Below are 14,315 nucleotides of genomic sequence, written 5' to 3' on the forward strand. Positions count from 1 at the left end.
CGCTCCTGCCCTCTGTATGCCTGCTGGGATTTCTGGGGCAGAGTAGATGCTTAAAAAGCTTCTCCTGGCAGCGCAAACACTCTCTGAATTATCTGCTCTAATGACTCAGTGCAGTGGACACCCGGTGGGCATGGGATACACTGGCAACAGGGCGACTGCCATGTTAGCGTAGCTGAATATAAACCAGGCATTACAGGGACAAAGCTGCTGTCTGAAAATAGCACTGAACATTGATTATTTTCAAATTGGTATTTCTAGATTGTTATCAGTCAGTGAAAAATACCAAGAATTATGCCACGTCTAAACTTCTAGGCTGACGTTCAATGAATGTTTGGTACATGTTTCCAAGTGGGTTTTTGGTTATGAGACTCTTGGAAAGAGCAAGCATTGTGTCTAATTTACTAATCCTTCTTATTTTTTGAAGCTGCAGATTCAGGAAGACATTTCTCTGGATGACTTCAGCGACTGTTCCTCTGACTCAATAGAAGTCTGCTGTGATGACCTCAATACTGGTGAGTTCTTGGCACTCTCATTTGGACTCTCATTTTATTACCTTTTGGATAGACTTTAATATTAATCTAAATAACCAGTTATGTTTTTAAGTTATGTACACATCACAAAGTGAATTTTGAATTTTTGTGACCTTTTAAATGTGTCCAATATGAGATGCTCCTGAACTGAACTACATACATAAACTAGCCTGGCACATTCACCATAATCTACTTTCATAAATGTAAAAGTTAGCTAATATATGTGTTTGACACAGTTCAAAGCAAGAGTCACATTTGTGACATCACTATACCTGTATATATATATATATATATATATATATATATATATATATATATATATATATATATATATATATATATATATATATATATATATATATATATATATATATATGTGTGTGTGTGTGTGTGTGTGTGTGTGTGTGTGTGTGTGTGTGTGTGTGTTTGTGTAAATATATATTTGTTCATCTCTGTGCAATATTTCATAAAGTCTGATTTGTTAATTACTTTAACATTCATGCCAGGGTAAATCAAGCATGCAGTTACATTAGGTTTAGATCTTTCCTATGGCTTGATTGGAATCCTAACAGTTGAAGACAGAAAGTATTACATCTGTACTTCCATCTACTTTCTGGCCTAATTCTCCATCTCTAAGTGCCCTTTTGCCCATGGCGGTGGGTGCGTAGTGCAGTAAGAGAGTGATGGCTGCAGGTTTTCCATTCACGAAAGAGAGAGTGATTACAGCAGTCACAAAGACAGTCTTCACCCCACAGCTCTGACACACACTGTCCTAGTCTGACCCTCACTCAGACAGGCTTTATGCCAACCAGACCACCCCCAACTGTAGAGAGTTCAGCTGTTACGCTTTAAACTATTAAATGTAAAGGTTACAAAAAAAGAGTTTTACAGTCTGATGCCACAGAAGAACCTCTTCAAGCTCCAAAGACAATGTTGTTGCTTTAAAGTATTTATTTTACAAAGAACACCCTTGCAAACATCCAGAACACCCTACCAACCACCTAGCAATTGCTCAACAAGTATATAAGTAACTCTTGATTCACAAGTCTTTGCTAAACCTAATCTACTGTAAAGAACAATTGAAGAATGTTGCTGAATTTGATTAAATGTCTGGTTTAACATGCAGCTGCTGATAACCTGGAGGTTTTAGAGAGAGACTCTCGCAGACTATATCAACAGTGTAGAGTATGTGCATACATGTGCTTTCAAACAGGTCTTTGCTGTACTTTAGGATTAAAGTCTTTCTGTTTTCTGTATATTTCAGATGACAGCACTATTAGACAGACCTAAGCTTGATAAGGATTACAGAATTTTCACTTTTGTAATGGAAACTGTGTAAAAATTCCCTGCAAAGTAGCATGTGGTCCAGAGTCATTAACGGTGTGTGTGTTAGTGATGTACGGTCTGAGAGTGTGTAGGTATATTAGTGATGATGAGTAGTCTCATAGAGTTGTGTGTATTAGCGACAGACGATCTGAACGTATATACTGTATGTTTGTCTGTTGGTGATGAGTGGTCAGAGTGTGTGTGTGTGTGTGTTTGTGTGTGTGTGTGTGTGTGTGCGTGCGTGCGTGCGTGCGTGTGTGTGTGTGTGTGTGTATTAGCATTGAGCTACCTGAGAATGTGTGTATAAGTGTGTGATAGTGATAAGTGATCTGTAAGTGTATTAGTGATGAACCATCTGAGTGTGTGAGTTAGTGATGAGTGATCTGAGAGCATAAGCGTTATAGTAAGTGGGCTCATGGGTTTCATCGGGTTTGAGATCAGATCCACCCCTGAGAATCGACAAAAGCCCATCTGCAGATTGAATTACACTTTTCCCTTTTCAACATCTGCCGGCTACCTTCACCTCAGATGGCTGACGCACAAACACACACAAATGTACACTGACACATTACATTGCCTCATCTTTCACACACAGAGACATCACATCTTTACCAGCGTAGGCAGAGACAGCAGTTATTTATGACTACGATGTGTCGACACCCAGCACAGCAGATGAGACAATCACAATGAAACATCACAACACAGTCAAGAACTGCACTGAACATGTGCTTTGATTATCTCGGCTTTTTTGAAGCATTAAACCTGAAGTTTTTGTTTTTTCTGTTCCACTAGTGTCTGTCTTATCATGATCTCACCTCCTCATAGTAGCCACCATGTTGAGGTCACATGACAGACTATGTTAGTAAACATGTGGGTATAGCTGGATCTCCAGAGCTGTTGGGGGCAGCAGAGAGTCTGATGCTTGTTAATGGAGTCCGATTTAGCTATTTTTTCAAGACAAAGCAAAGGCTTTAAAAAAAAAGAAAAACACACTGTTACTGTGGCTATTACTGATGTATTTAATGTTGTAAAAAAAAAACAAAAAAATAAAAAACATAAAAATATCTTGACCAAATACCTATTTAGAAAACCCATTGACTTTGGGAAGATGGAACTAGAAGTGCTAAATTGCTAAATTGTTTCCAGGTTTTCAAAAAGGCTGCTGTACTGTATAAGAGCGGGCAATATGTAAACATAGTTATGTTCGGAACTAGCAGGCCAGGTTTTTCTTCTGGTTACAGTTTATATCTGCTAGTAGTTGCTAAAACTAAACAATTTAGCTGCAAGAAGCATGTTTCTTAATGGTTTTTTTTTTTTTTTTTTTTTTTTTTTTTTTGACCTTTCAAAAGTATAAGGTAATAGCATCTGACAAAATATTTTTGCAAGAAAGATAAAAAAAAAAATCATTGTATTATTTACTATTGCTATAAATTATTACACTGTAAATCCACTATATTATTTAGCATTTGTTATACATTTTTCTTCAAAAAAGTTTCAAAATGTTTAAACAATAAAACAATATTACAAGTGTCGACACAAATTTTTAATTTAACTTAATTTTAAATGTGCTTAGCACAATTAGCTAATTATTGATACTTTAGGTGTAATGAAAAACTAGTTTGGAAACAATTCTTAACACCACATCTCATACACTAATAGTGTAATAGTGTAGCATCTGACACATACAATTTCATATTATACATACTAGTAAATAGTATGCATACTATGCAAAGAATGACATTTTTGGTATGCATTGAATACTGTTACTGTATCCCACAATTCTGTGCACTCAACATGACCTTCAGTTTCCAGTGTGATGAATGAACCCAAAGGTCACATCCTGTTATGTGACAACAATGTACAGTAGCAGGCTACAAACTGAGCAAAAATATACAATTTGGCACAGAGACATATTTATATGGCAAAAAGTATGATGAAATTCTGATCGCTTGTAATTTAAATGAATGAGATCTTTATAGCATATATAAAAATAAAACGCATAGAAATATCAGTTGTCACTCTATATCTTCTAATAACATGTCTTAGTAAGATGATATTTAAATGATTAGTTTTAGTATCTGTAGTTTTTATTAATGCAATGCAATATAATCATGATTGAGAGATGAATAAAAAAACGTTCCTCAAAAGCTTGATGGATCATAATTGATACATAATTTAACATGATGTTGTTTTTATTTTTTCTAAAAAAATAATGTATGGATTATCAAGTAATATACTTAACAAAATAATTAGGTTGAGTGCAAGGTTGTGGTGCTGATGTTGGATTTCATCGTCTATAATATTACAAATGCAAAATCCATTTTGCACATTTGATTTTATGTCAGTCCATAAGCATGACCATATACAGTAGTCACATATTGTGTGACCCGTCTATAAGAAGTGTAATACCTTTGTTCAAGAGCAGATTGTCAAAATGCTTATGGCAGCTTTTATTAATGCTTCCCAGACAGAAGACCAAATGCTGCCAGATCTGGTTTATGGCAATTAATTGGGAGAAAATCTTTAGCGTTTATGCTTACAGGTTTTTGACAGATTACAGAGATCAAGGCCAAATTATTATTTAGCATATGGTGAGGAGAGGGAGGCACAAACTGACCCGCTGGCTTTAAGGCAAATCGCAAATCAGTACTGGCCTCTTTTTCAATTTGGCTCTCCAGATCTGACTTCTCCAGCATGCACGTTTTGTCTGTTGAATTTGAGAAACCGCAGTGAAGTAGAATGCATGTGAAATAAAATCAACAATAAAGATGGATTGCTTCACAGACACACATACAGTACGTAGTGATGAACTTATGCCAGCAAAGCCTATTAGCACGTTCATCCAAAATCAGATTGAAGGAAATCATCCCTGTTGCCTGTTAATCGTTTGTTTTGGCACACAAACCGCTCACTGTTTTAATGCGTGTTTTTCTTCCTGAAAAGTATAGTTTTGAACCCGTTTCAAAGCTAAGATGTTCTGTGAAAAGCTCATTGACTGCTTGTACAAAGAAAGAGGAACATTCATTTCTTTAAATAGAATCATAATGTTTCCAGTGGATGAGACGTGAGACTGGGCATTGGAAAACAGGTGCTCTTGGGAAGCTTTTACCTCAAGCTAAAGCCACTATAAATGCTAATTGCCCTGATGCCAGGAGGGACAAGTGTAATAGTGTCACATGAGTGCTGTGCATTTGTGTGTGGCTGTGTAGCCTCATGCTCAATTTGACATGGACACTTGTCACACTAGCTAGGTTTTTGTGTTTTTTGGAAAAAACAAAATGGTGTTTGCATTTCAGATGTTATTTTCAAAATGCAAAAGTGATTGGAAGGCTGTTCGAATGTACTTATTAAGGTATTCACAGGTATTTTTTTGTTTTTTTGTTTTTTTTAGGTGGTTGCTAGACTATCAAAAATGAAAGTTCTTTATTGGCATTGATGGTTTCATGAAGAACCTTTAACATCCATTCCACAAAAGGTTCAATATAGTGAAACAAGGTTATTTAGATCATTAAAATGTTCTTTACACTATGATAAAAAACAAAAACAACAACAACAACAACTCTACACTCTTAAAAAAAGACATTTCTTTTAAAGGGTTTTCAAAGTGATGTCGAAAACCCTTTAAAAGAAATGTATTTTTTTAAGAGTGTAGAGTTGTTGTTTTTTTTTATTTTTTTTTTTTATCATAGTGTAAAGAACATTTTAATATATATATATATATTTATCAGTATGTTGGCTAGGGTGTTGTGTTTGGTTTCCAGGATGTGGTTACTAAAGTGCTATTTTGTGTCTACGGTTCTGGTATCAGATCATTGCTTTGTGCAGTGTTATTTTAGTATTATTTATTTACTATTTGTATCAGTCATTTTTTTAATTTTGAGTTTTCATTTCAATTTGTTTACATTTTATCTTTTTTTTATGTGCGTTTGCTATTTTTATGCGTTTTTGTTTTCAGCATAAACCTTTTTTTTATTTGTTAAAATACAAAATAGGTTTAATAAATTAAACTAAATTAAAAAATAGGTGTAAGAAATGATTAATAAATGTAACATATAATTACAAAGAAACAAATAACACTGAATTAAACCTAAAATTAAGCAGAAAGAATGATATAGTATTTTCTTGTAAAACATACTCCAATAATCTTTGTTTTATGTACAGCCTTAAAAAAAAAAAAAAATTCTGGGTGGGTCTCTCTGTCCTGCATACTTAAATTAATTTTTTTGTGTGTTTCTTTGTGTATTTCTTTTTAATTTTTTGTGGATACTTATATTGTTTGATCTGGAGATATTATTGATGTTTAATGCTTTTTTGCACCAAGTCTGATAACAAGAGTTCTGTCAACCTTTTAAATCATTCACTGGTAATCACAGTGGTAATTTGTTAAAAGGGTCCATCAGGAAACGTTATATAAGGTTGATCAGATAAAAACGCTGCAGTAATGCTTCCTAGTCTTACAAAATGTGGCTAAACAAACACAGTAAAGAGACACATAGAGATTATTCATTAGGATTCACATGCACGGATGGGAATTTCCTCTGTTTGCTTTAGTGATAGATATGATTAGCCATTAACATCACTTCCATTTTATGCTACTGTATAAGAGTGACATAGGACACACTTAAAGGCTTCTTTAATAATCCGTAATATATATATATATATATATATATATATATATATATATATATATAAGACTACAATTATATGATTTCATTGCAGCTGTCTTAAGAAGAATTGTCTTCATATCTTGGAAAGGAAACTGGTTTCTGGCTCAGAACATTGCCTGACAGCCTGCGGGAGTATATTTTTGAATTCAGCAGAACATCATAGTTTATTTGAAAACAAATAGCAGACCCATGTCATGATCAGTTAACACTTTACTCTGCTGAGTGGGAGAGTAGAGAGAAATGGTGCTATTTCTTATCATAGTCATCTCTTACAGACATGAAATGATTTGAGGGAGTAGTAGTACGTGTAGGATGTTACAGAAATTCTCCTCAATGACACACGGCCGTATGAGAACACATGTGTTGGTAGCCAGTGAAATAGAAGCCACGAATCTATGGTCCAGCTTTAGTCTGGCTTGTAAAAAGCTAGTTTCTCTGGTCTCTGTGGCTTTGTTTGGAAAGCTTGGCCGTTGGACTGAGTCATACTCGGGTGTGGTGTAGTTTAGCCATTAGTAATAGACCTTTTCCTTTTATGAACGGTTTAACAACTGAGAAACTGTAAACATAAATGTATTTAACTAAGTGTTACGGAAATTTTAGACACAGCTGAATGAAATGAAAGCATAATATTATCACCTCATAAAGAATTGTTTTTGTTTCCTTTCCTTATGATATTACGTCCACATTTTGGGAGCTTTAGACACTTACAGCAATGGTATAAATAATAGCTACTTTTATTATGAAATACATTTTATGAAATGATTCTGTAAAGCTTATAGTGCAGTCTTGTGCTGGAAAATTGTTTTTAGTAGTAGGTATCTCTATTGTCCCTATAGAGAAATTGCAGTATATATCAAGGCTAAAAATAATTTCCACTAAAAATAATTTGATACATGTTAGAAACTATACTTTTTGTACAGTAGTCTCTTCAGAAACTTATCAAAATGACAAATGGGACGAATAATTGCACTTTGAATATTTGACTCAGGTAACTCTGAAGTTTGTCCAGCAATTTTGCAACAGTGTCTGGGTCATCAGCACCAGACAGTCGGCTCAGTGTTGAAGTCCCATGAGCGAGAGACGAGGTGGCGGCCTGTGGTGAATTTTACGTGAGTGGAGCTATCCTGAGCCCATGTTCAAAACAGAGTGCTGTTTATAAGCAAGGGCTCCCCCATGAACAGATCCAGCTTTGTGTGCTATTCCTTCCACTTTATGTCTGGTGTGACATTAATGTGTCTACTGGGAGGAACTTTGGACTAGCCTGCTGGTTTAGATCTGTTTGCTTCCTTGTATAAAGGCTGTTATTAGAAATATGAAGAGAGGTTAACACATTTGGTGTAAACTCTTTGTGTCATCCTTAACGCTTTGCAAGATGGACTTAAAAGCTACTTTAAATCATGTGTTGCTAGTTTTGATGAAAAGAAAAAAATCTCTTACTAAAGCCATATCTAAAGACCAAAGTATCATTGTGGTGGGCTTTTTGAGTAAGCAACTACCCAAAACATTGCAGCTGCATAGCAATATGCTAAAACCATCCAGACCATTTCGGTAGAAATTTCTTCAGAAAATTTGGTGGAAAAGTCATTTATTTTTTAAATGCTTTGGTTGTCTTCAGTAAGGTTTTGGAAACAAGTTATCATAAAAATAACTGACTGAGCAGTGGTATGCAAATAAGATATTTTGAATTCTGCTTATATTGGTTCAACAGTGTTTTCATTTAAACTATGTGCTGCATTTTAATATTTCCGTTTGCCCTTTGGATTTCCGCCAGAATCTGCAGAGATATTTCTGGAACTTTCATAGACGTTGGTTCAACGATTTTCATATCTACTCTGTTCAGTACTGTGTTTTAAGTTGCCATCAGGAATTAATGCATCAAGTGCATGATGGGAAAAAACTGAGGTATTAACACCAGCATATTAATGGATAAGGTAATGCACCACCATGGAAGCATGTACTCTACTTGAGCCTATTGATTCAATGACAGATAAATGTTGAGAAATATTTGAGTTTATCTTAATAAAGCGCAATAGTAGTGCCTTCAAATTTACTAACAATGCAGAAAGGGTACTAAATTGAGTTGTTCCTCTTAATCCTGCTTTATCAACAGTGTGTCCTTGAGCTAAGATTTTGTAGGAGGTCAGTTATTTCCACTTGGATAGTCTGTTTGGTAGAGCTTGGCCTTATTGAGTTGAAATGACAGAACTAAGTAGAGCACTCTCAAAATTGATTCAAACAAGCCTAGATCCCTTTCGGCTTCAGAGGAAGGAACTGTGTGCGGTCTTGTGTGCATCGTATTGTTGTGACATCCCCTTCCCAAAGCTGGTGAAAAATTAGGTCCATCCTCTGATAGAATGGAGGCTGTTGCTTCCAAAGCTCAATCTTTTCTTCTTGAGGGTAATTCAGTGTGGCACATCAGAATCAAGGCCTAATTGTCTGTACATTGGTCAGAGCCTGGAGTGTCATGTAGCCCACCAGTGGCTGTCCTGGCAAACTTGGTTCCCCTGGTAAGATATGACTAAAGAATAGTGAAAAAAAAGAACTTTTCATTTCACACCAAAAGATCTGACCAAATGTAGTTAGGGTGATTTCTGCCACATTGTGCAACTTAATGCTTCAAGTCAAATCCATTAGAAACCGTTTAAGATTCATTTTGACAATAAACAGCAAACAATTTTTCCCAAAGCTTCTAGAGAGTATCCTAAAGTCATTTAAGTTCAAATTTTAAATTGAATACATGTCTGACAGCATGATTTTACTGGTGATTATATCCTTGCAGTGAAAACATTATTGGTTTTATGATAACAGAGCACTTTAGTGAACCAAAGAGGGCCAGCAGAGGAAGCATGCTGGCAGGCAACTGTTTAAAAAGACACTGTAATTTATCACAGGTCCCTCATACTGTAATACTTGTGCAGGGGATCAGTATAGAATCTTTAGAGTGGGTGTGTTGGAGAGAGAAAGAGGAAAAGAGAGAGAGCCAGAAGAGTAGGGGGAGGAGGGTGTGTGTGTGGTTGAATGAGCGTAGGGGAGCAAGGGGAGGGGCCGTTCCTGCGTCTGTCTTCTCTGTCATTCTGCTGCTGCACAGCAAAGCAGCGAGACACTCTGCTGAAGAGAGGAGAGAGAAAGAAAGAGAGTGAGAGAAAATGAGTTACTGGGTAGCACTAGAGCAGCTGCAGCTGAGGCAGTCTAACTGAGAGGAGCCAGATGCTGGATTTACATGCTAAAGACACCAGACATACGGATTACCTCTTCAATACAGGATCTAGCGACTGGTCTTTCTGCGTGTGTTATTGGAGAGATAGTTCTCACTGTGATAAGGATCTGGCAGCAAGCAACAGAGCTCTCTTCTTTTGCTCGATTGTAAAACCATTTGACTCACTGATGCTTTTACATGGTTTCACGCAGGAGGAATGCTTGGGGGTAGCCCAAGAGGACAAGGAGTAGATCTCGAGACTGAAGCTGACAAAACGTCCAAAGCCAAGACCCCCCAGGGCCAGGTGGGAGCCAACGGAGTTGGGGGCATGGCTGCGAAAAGGGGCAAGTCAGGGCTCCCACAGGCTACTCCTCGTGCTGAGCTAAAGGTCTACCGAGCGGGAAACTCAGAGGGTCGTCTTCCAGTGCCTAGTAACCTACGCAAGCAAAAGTCCTTGACCAATTTATGCGTGCTTACGGATGCCGAGAAGAAGATGCACCTGTACCAGCCCAAGTGGTCGGACGACATGGAAAAGCCAGGGGCAGGTCAGAACAAGTCCGGCAAGCTCAAAGATGCAGGAGGGGGTACAGGCAAGGGTATCCCACTTTCCAAGAATCTTTCCAAGTCAGAGCATTCACTGTTTCAGGGAAAGCCAAAACCCTTTAGCCCACCTTCCAAACTGGGCAAACCCAGTCGGATACCAAAGGGTCCTTACGCTGAGGTCAAACCCATCAGCAAGGCTCAAGAGCTGGCAGATGACAGCAAGTCAGATGATGAGATCTTGTCCAGCAAGGCTAAAGCTAATGGTAAGAAAACTTTAAGTGGTACCTCAGGGGCAGCCACCCCAGGAGGGGGCGGAGGGGGCAAAGATGCACCAGAACCAGAGGAAGGGGACAAGACCTTCCTAAAGGTGGACCCTGAACTGGTTGTAACGGTACTTGGGGACCTGGAGCAGCTTCTCTTCAGTCAGATGTTGGGTAAGTAATAACAAGTTCCACTAATCCGCTTGCAATGCCGAAGAATGAGCAATGCTGCCTGGCTGACGGATCCAGCATCACTTCCGTAGCTCAACCCAGCCCTGCTCTTGCTTAGCAACCACCTCGCTTTGTATTTCCTATTCATCCTGTGCTTCTCACATAACTATGCACACTTTATTCATATATCTGTTCTTGGCTTGAAGCTGCTTCTGCTCGTTTATGATTATGAATGTCGTTTTATTTCAAACACTGCATGGTTTCATTGAACAATCGTTGCATCCCTTTTTGTTTACATTGCAAGCTCATGTCTTGCATCTGTGCACGTATTGGGTGAGACCAATCTGTGCTCCAGTCGGGGGGAAGGGGGTTGATCCAGGGGTATATTTGCCTTACCATTGTAGCAGAGTTGACACACTGCCCTAATCTCCAGAATATGCCACCTTATGCCAAGTTCACCCTGCATGATTTTAGTTTTGCAAAATTGCCAACAAATTTTCAAAATCGGAGGCAAATCGGTGCTCATTCACGTGAGTGACAGTCAAATTTTGACAGTCAAAAGTGAATTATCAAAGGCACGATCTGAGAGAATCATAGATGCGTTGCCAATGCCTGTGAAATATTTGGCATGCCGGCGATGTGAACCAGCGATGACCAGTGTGAAAACAACGGTGATCTGATGATTTTGAAAATCATACAGTGTGAACTCAGCATTAGCTGTTTTGGATGGCTAGGATAATTTACTTATGTTTTTGTTGATATTTTACCAGTTTTACATCAATGATACGTCTTAGTTCAGTATGCATTATCGTAGATAACGTGAGCAAGTTCACAATAGAAACAGTCAAATAAATTATGATGATGTCGTAGCAGGAACTTAAAAATAAACATCGCTGGGTTGAATTGTTTTCAAGGCATGGTGGGCAACATATTTAGCCTTGCCGCTGGTGCCATTGATCTCTGGGGCAGTTGACAGATGGTCCCCCTGTCTTTTCCTCTCTCCCTTTCCCTCTCCCTCTTTCTGTTACCGGGGGACTTCAAAAGAGAATAATAGGGGTGTCACACTCTTTGAGAAGGTCAGTGACTCAGAATGAGGCAGTACCGACACATGAACATTGTGTGTTTTGTTTTTATTTAAGAATACATGAACAGTGCGGTGACTTATTAGCGATTTACCTTTGTGCTATGGGATTGGTCAGCTATGCTCCTGTGCATGGTACTTTAATGCATATTTAATATAGTAAGTGATGAATTGAGCATGATTAGCTATTAACAATCTCTCAACAATCTACCACTGAACAATAGCCTAGCTAGCGGTTCAGTGTATTGCTTTTTTTAATGTTAGGGTGACCAGAGAGATGTGGTGTGAAGTGAATCCACTGAGCTGAGATATTAGAAAATGGAATTCAGTCTGTTAGCTAGCTATACTCATTTCCTCTCCTTCCCTGGAGCTTATTTTGACCTTGCCGCATGGCACCTGCTGAGAAGTGGGGGTGGGCAGAATTGAAAAAAAAATTGTCTTATATTGTACGGATGATCTGGATTTGATATTCTTTTCAACCTCTTGACTGCCATACATTACTGTTGATTCCTTTAGCTTGTGCTGCCCATCGGGGTTAGCTGTGCAGGCAAAGGTTTTCAAAGCTTCCCTCCAGGGTTTGAAACACTGTGTTATTATGCTTGTGTGACTGAATGCATTAGGGCTGCTTGTCCCCTTCCTCTGCTTTTGACCTCACAACACAAACTCAATTACACCAGACTCTGTTCCTCCAGTCAGTGCTGTTGTGACACTGGTTGTTGTGAGTGATTGTTCTGTGAATATAAAGTACTGCCCAATGCAAAATGTTTGCAATGCAATATTTTTACCATTTGAATGATAACTATAGTCAGAAATGAGAATGGAAATGATAGACAGAATGATGGGGTAATTAGTATAACTGGCAAGTCAAGCCATATCTATATAATTATACAAATTCGATCTCCACTTGGTAATAAAGAAACATTAAAAAAAGGCTTAGAAGCCTTTGGTATCAGACAGTGACAGTTGAGAGCCACCAGCAGAGGGTTAAGAGAATCACTACTAAGATCAGATGGAAAACCCCAAAGTGTTTTCTAAATACTTAAGGACAGATGCTTCTTACTTGTGTTGATAAGAGCTTTATCAAACCAAATATCCAATCGCGTGCACTATAACTCCTTTTAAATAAATAAAACCACAGCTTTTGGATTTGAGGATTAATTAAGCATGAATATAATTACAACTTAAGTGCCAGATTCAGTAATATTTGTACAGTAGTTTAGTTTAAAATATTGTAGTAAAATATACTGATATTTCTTTCTTTCTCTATGATGAATGAAATCAAGCCCCACCTTCTATTATTTTGCATTGAATATCCATTTTCCTTTGGATATTTGTTAAATTACAGAGTTAATTTTTTTAAATCTTGTTATTCATTTTTAATCCACACTATAGTGGAACAGACATAAAATGAGGTCTTAGCAAGTAAATTAGATTTTTTGAGACAACTGGTGCTCAGTGTCTTATTCTGCTGTTGAAGGGTGTGTCTCAGAGCTGAGAGCCTCCTTACCAGAGGCACTTTACTACTATCTTCGTCATCATCATTCCCATCTCTGTCTGGCTTAAGCTTGCTGGTTGGTCTGGGTTAGTGGTGCAGTAGATACACTGGACATGATTTCTGCTGACAGTTGGATTCAGAGCGAGGTTGCTGTGCTTGAATTGATCTACAAAAAAGAAAAGTAGAATGTGGTGATAAGGATACAATAAGACAATACACTTATCTCAAATTCACATTAATACTGCAGTCAATACAATCGATTTCCTCTGGAATAAGGCATAATGACCTGGAAGCATTTTGTAAGTCATGGCACAGGATTTCCTTATTTCCTGTATTTGATTATTGTTGGGTTATGCGTGATAAATGTGTGTGTCCGCATTAAAATGCCTGTAGAATTGAGCATTGGGCAGTTAGAGAAATGACAATGTGCAGGAAATGGTTTTATAAATTCAAGCAGCCCCTTTTAAACGGAAACCATCACTAAAATGCAGTGTATATTATGTATGCCTGAGCTTGACAAGCCAGGAAATTGTCGCAAGGGTTAAAGTCAACCTGATTGACATCTCAGCATGCTGCAGGCCTTCTCTTCACAGCTTGCATGATTTCATTTCAACCAGGTCTGGTTGTGTAAGAGCAGATCTCAAGGGAAACCACACAAACACACATACTGTGTGAAGACATACATACAGCCATGCATACATTCACATTTTGAATGTATGAAGTATATTTTATTTGCAGTGACCGGTCATCATTAGTTCTTTATTCCCAAACCTAGTGACCTGCCTACATAGGCAGCAGTTTAGGCATCGTAGTCACACGTCCAACACAAAATGTACAAAAGGTAGGCAGCATAATGATATGTTCAAGATACTGTTTTAGTAAAATTATAATGTAACGTCACATTTATACTTAAGGAAGAAGGCAGTACTAACATTGTAACCAGTATTGCAACAAGCTCAGTATATATTGTGTGTATACACACACACCTGCTATTCGGCCAAATAAAATAATTATAAAGACAGATTTAATTTTCTATAACTGTTGAA

The 14,315-nt window shown here is 37.6% G+C and overlaps 1 protein-coding gene across 5 annotated transcripts in view; it reads left to right on the top strand.

Annotated features, from left to right (window-relative positions):
• Positions 1-312: 312 nt before the first annotated feature.
• The window catches only part of LOC109057838 (neuron navigator 1-like), a 106,683-nt gene continuing 92,680 nt past the window's right edge, over positions 313-14,315 (top strand). For all 5 annotated transcript variants that reach the window (XM_042750748.1, XM_042750749.1, XM_042750750.1 and 2 more), the window contains exons 1-3: positions 313-348; positions 425-512; positions 9,932-10,696. In XM_042750748.1, coding sequence (XP_042606682.1) covers positions 328-348; positions 425-512; positions 9,932-10,696 — 874 coding nt within the window. In that variant the 5' untranslated portion in view covers positions 313-327. The remainder of the gene's footprint in view (positions 349-424; positions 513-9,931; positions 10,697-14,315) is intronic.

This window comes from Cyprinus carpio, chromosome B23, assembly GCF_018340385.1.
Source record: "Cyprinus carpio isolate SPL01 chromosome B23, ASM1834038v1, whole genome shotgun sequence".
NCBI classification, from domain to species: Eukaryota; Metazoa; Chordata; class Actinopteri; order Cypriniformes; family Cyprinidae; genus Cyprinus; species Cyprinus carpio.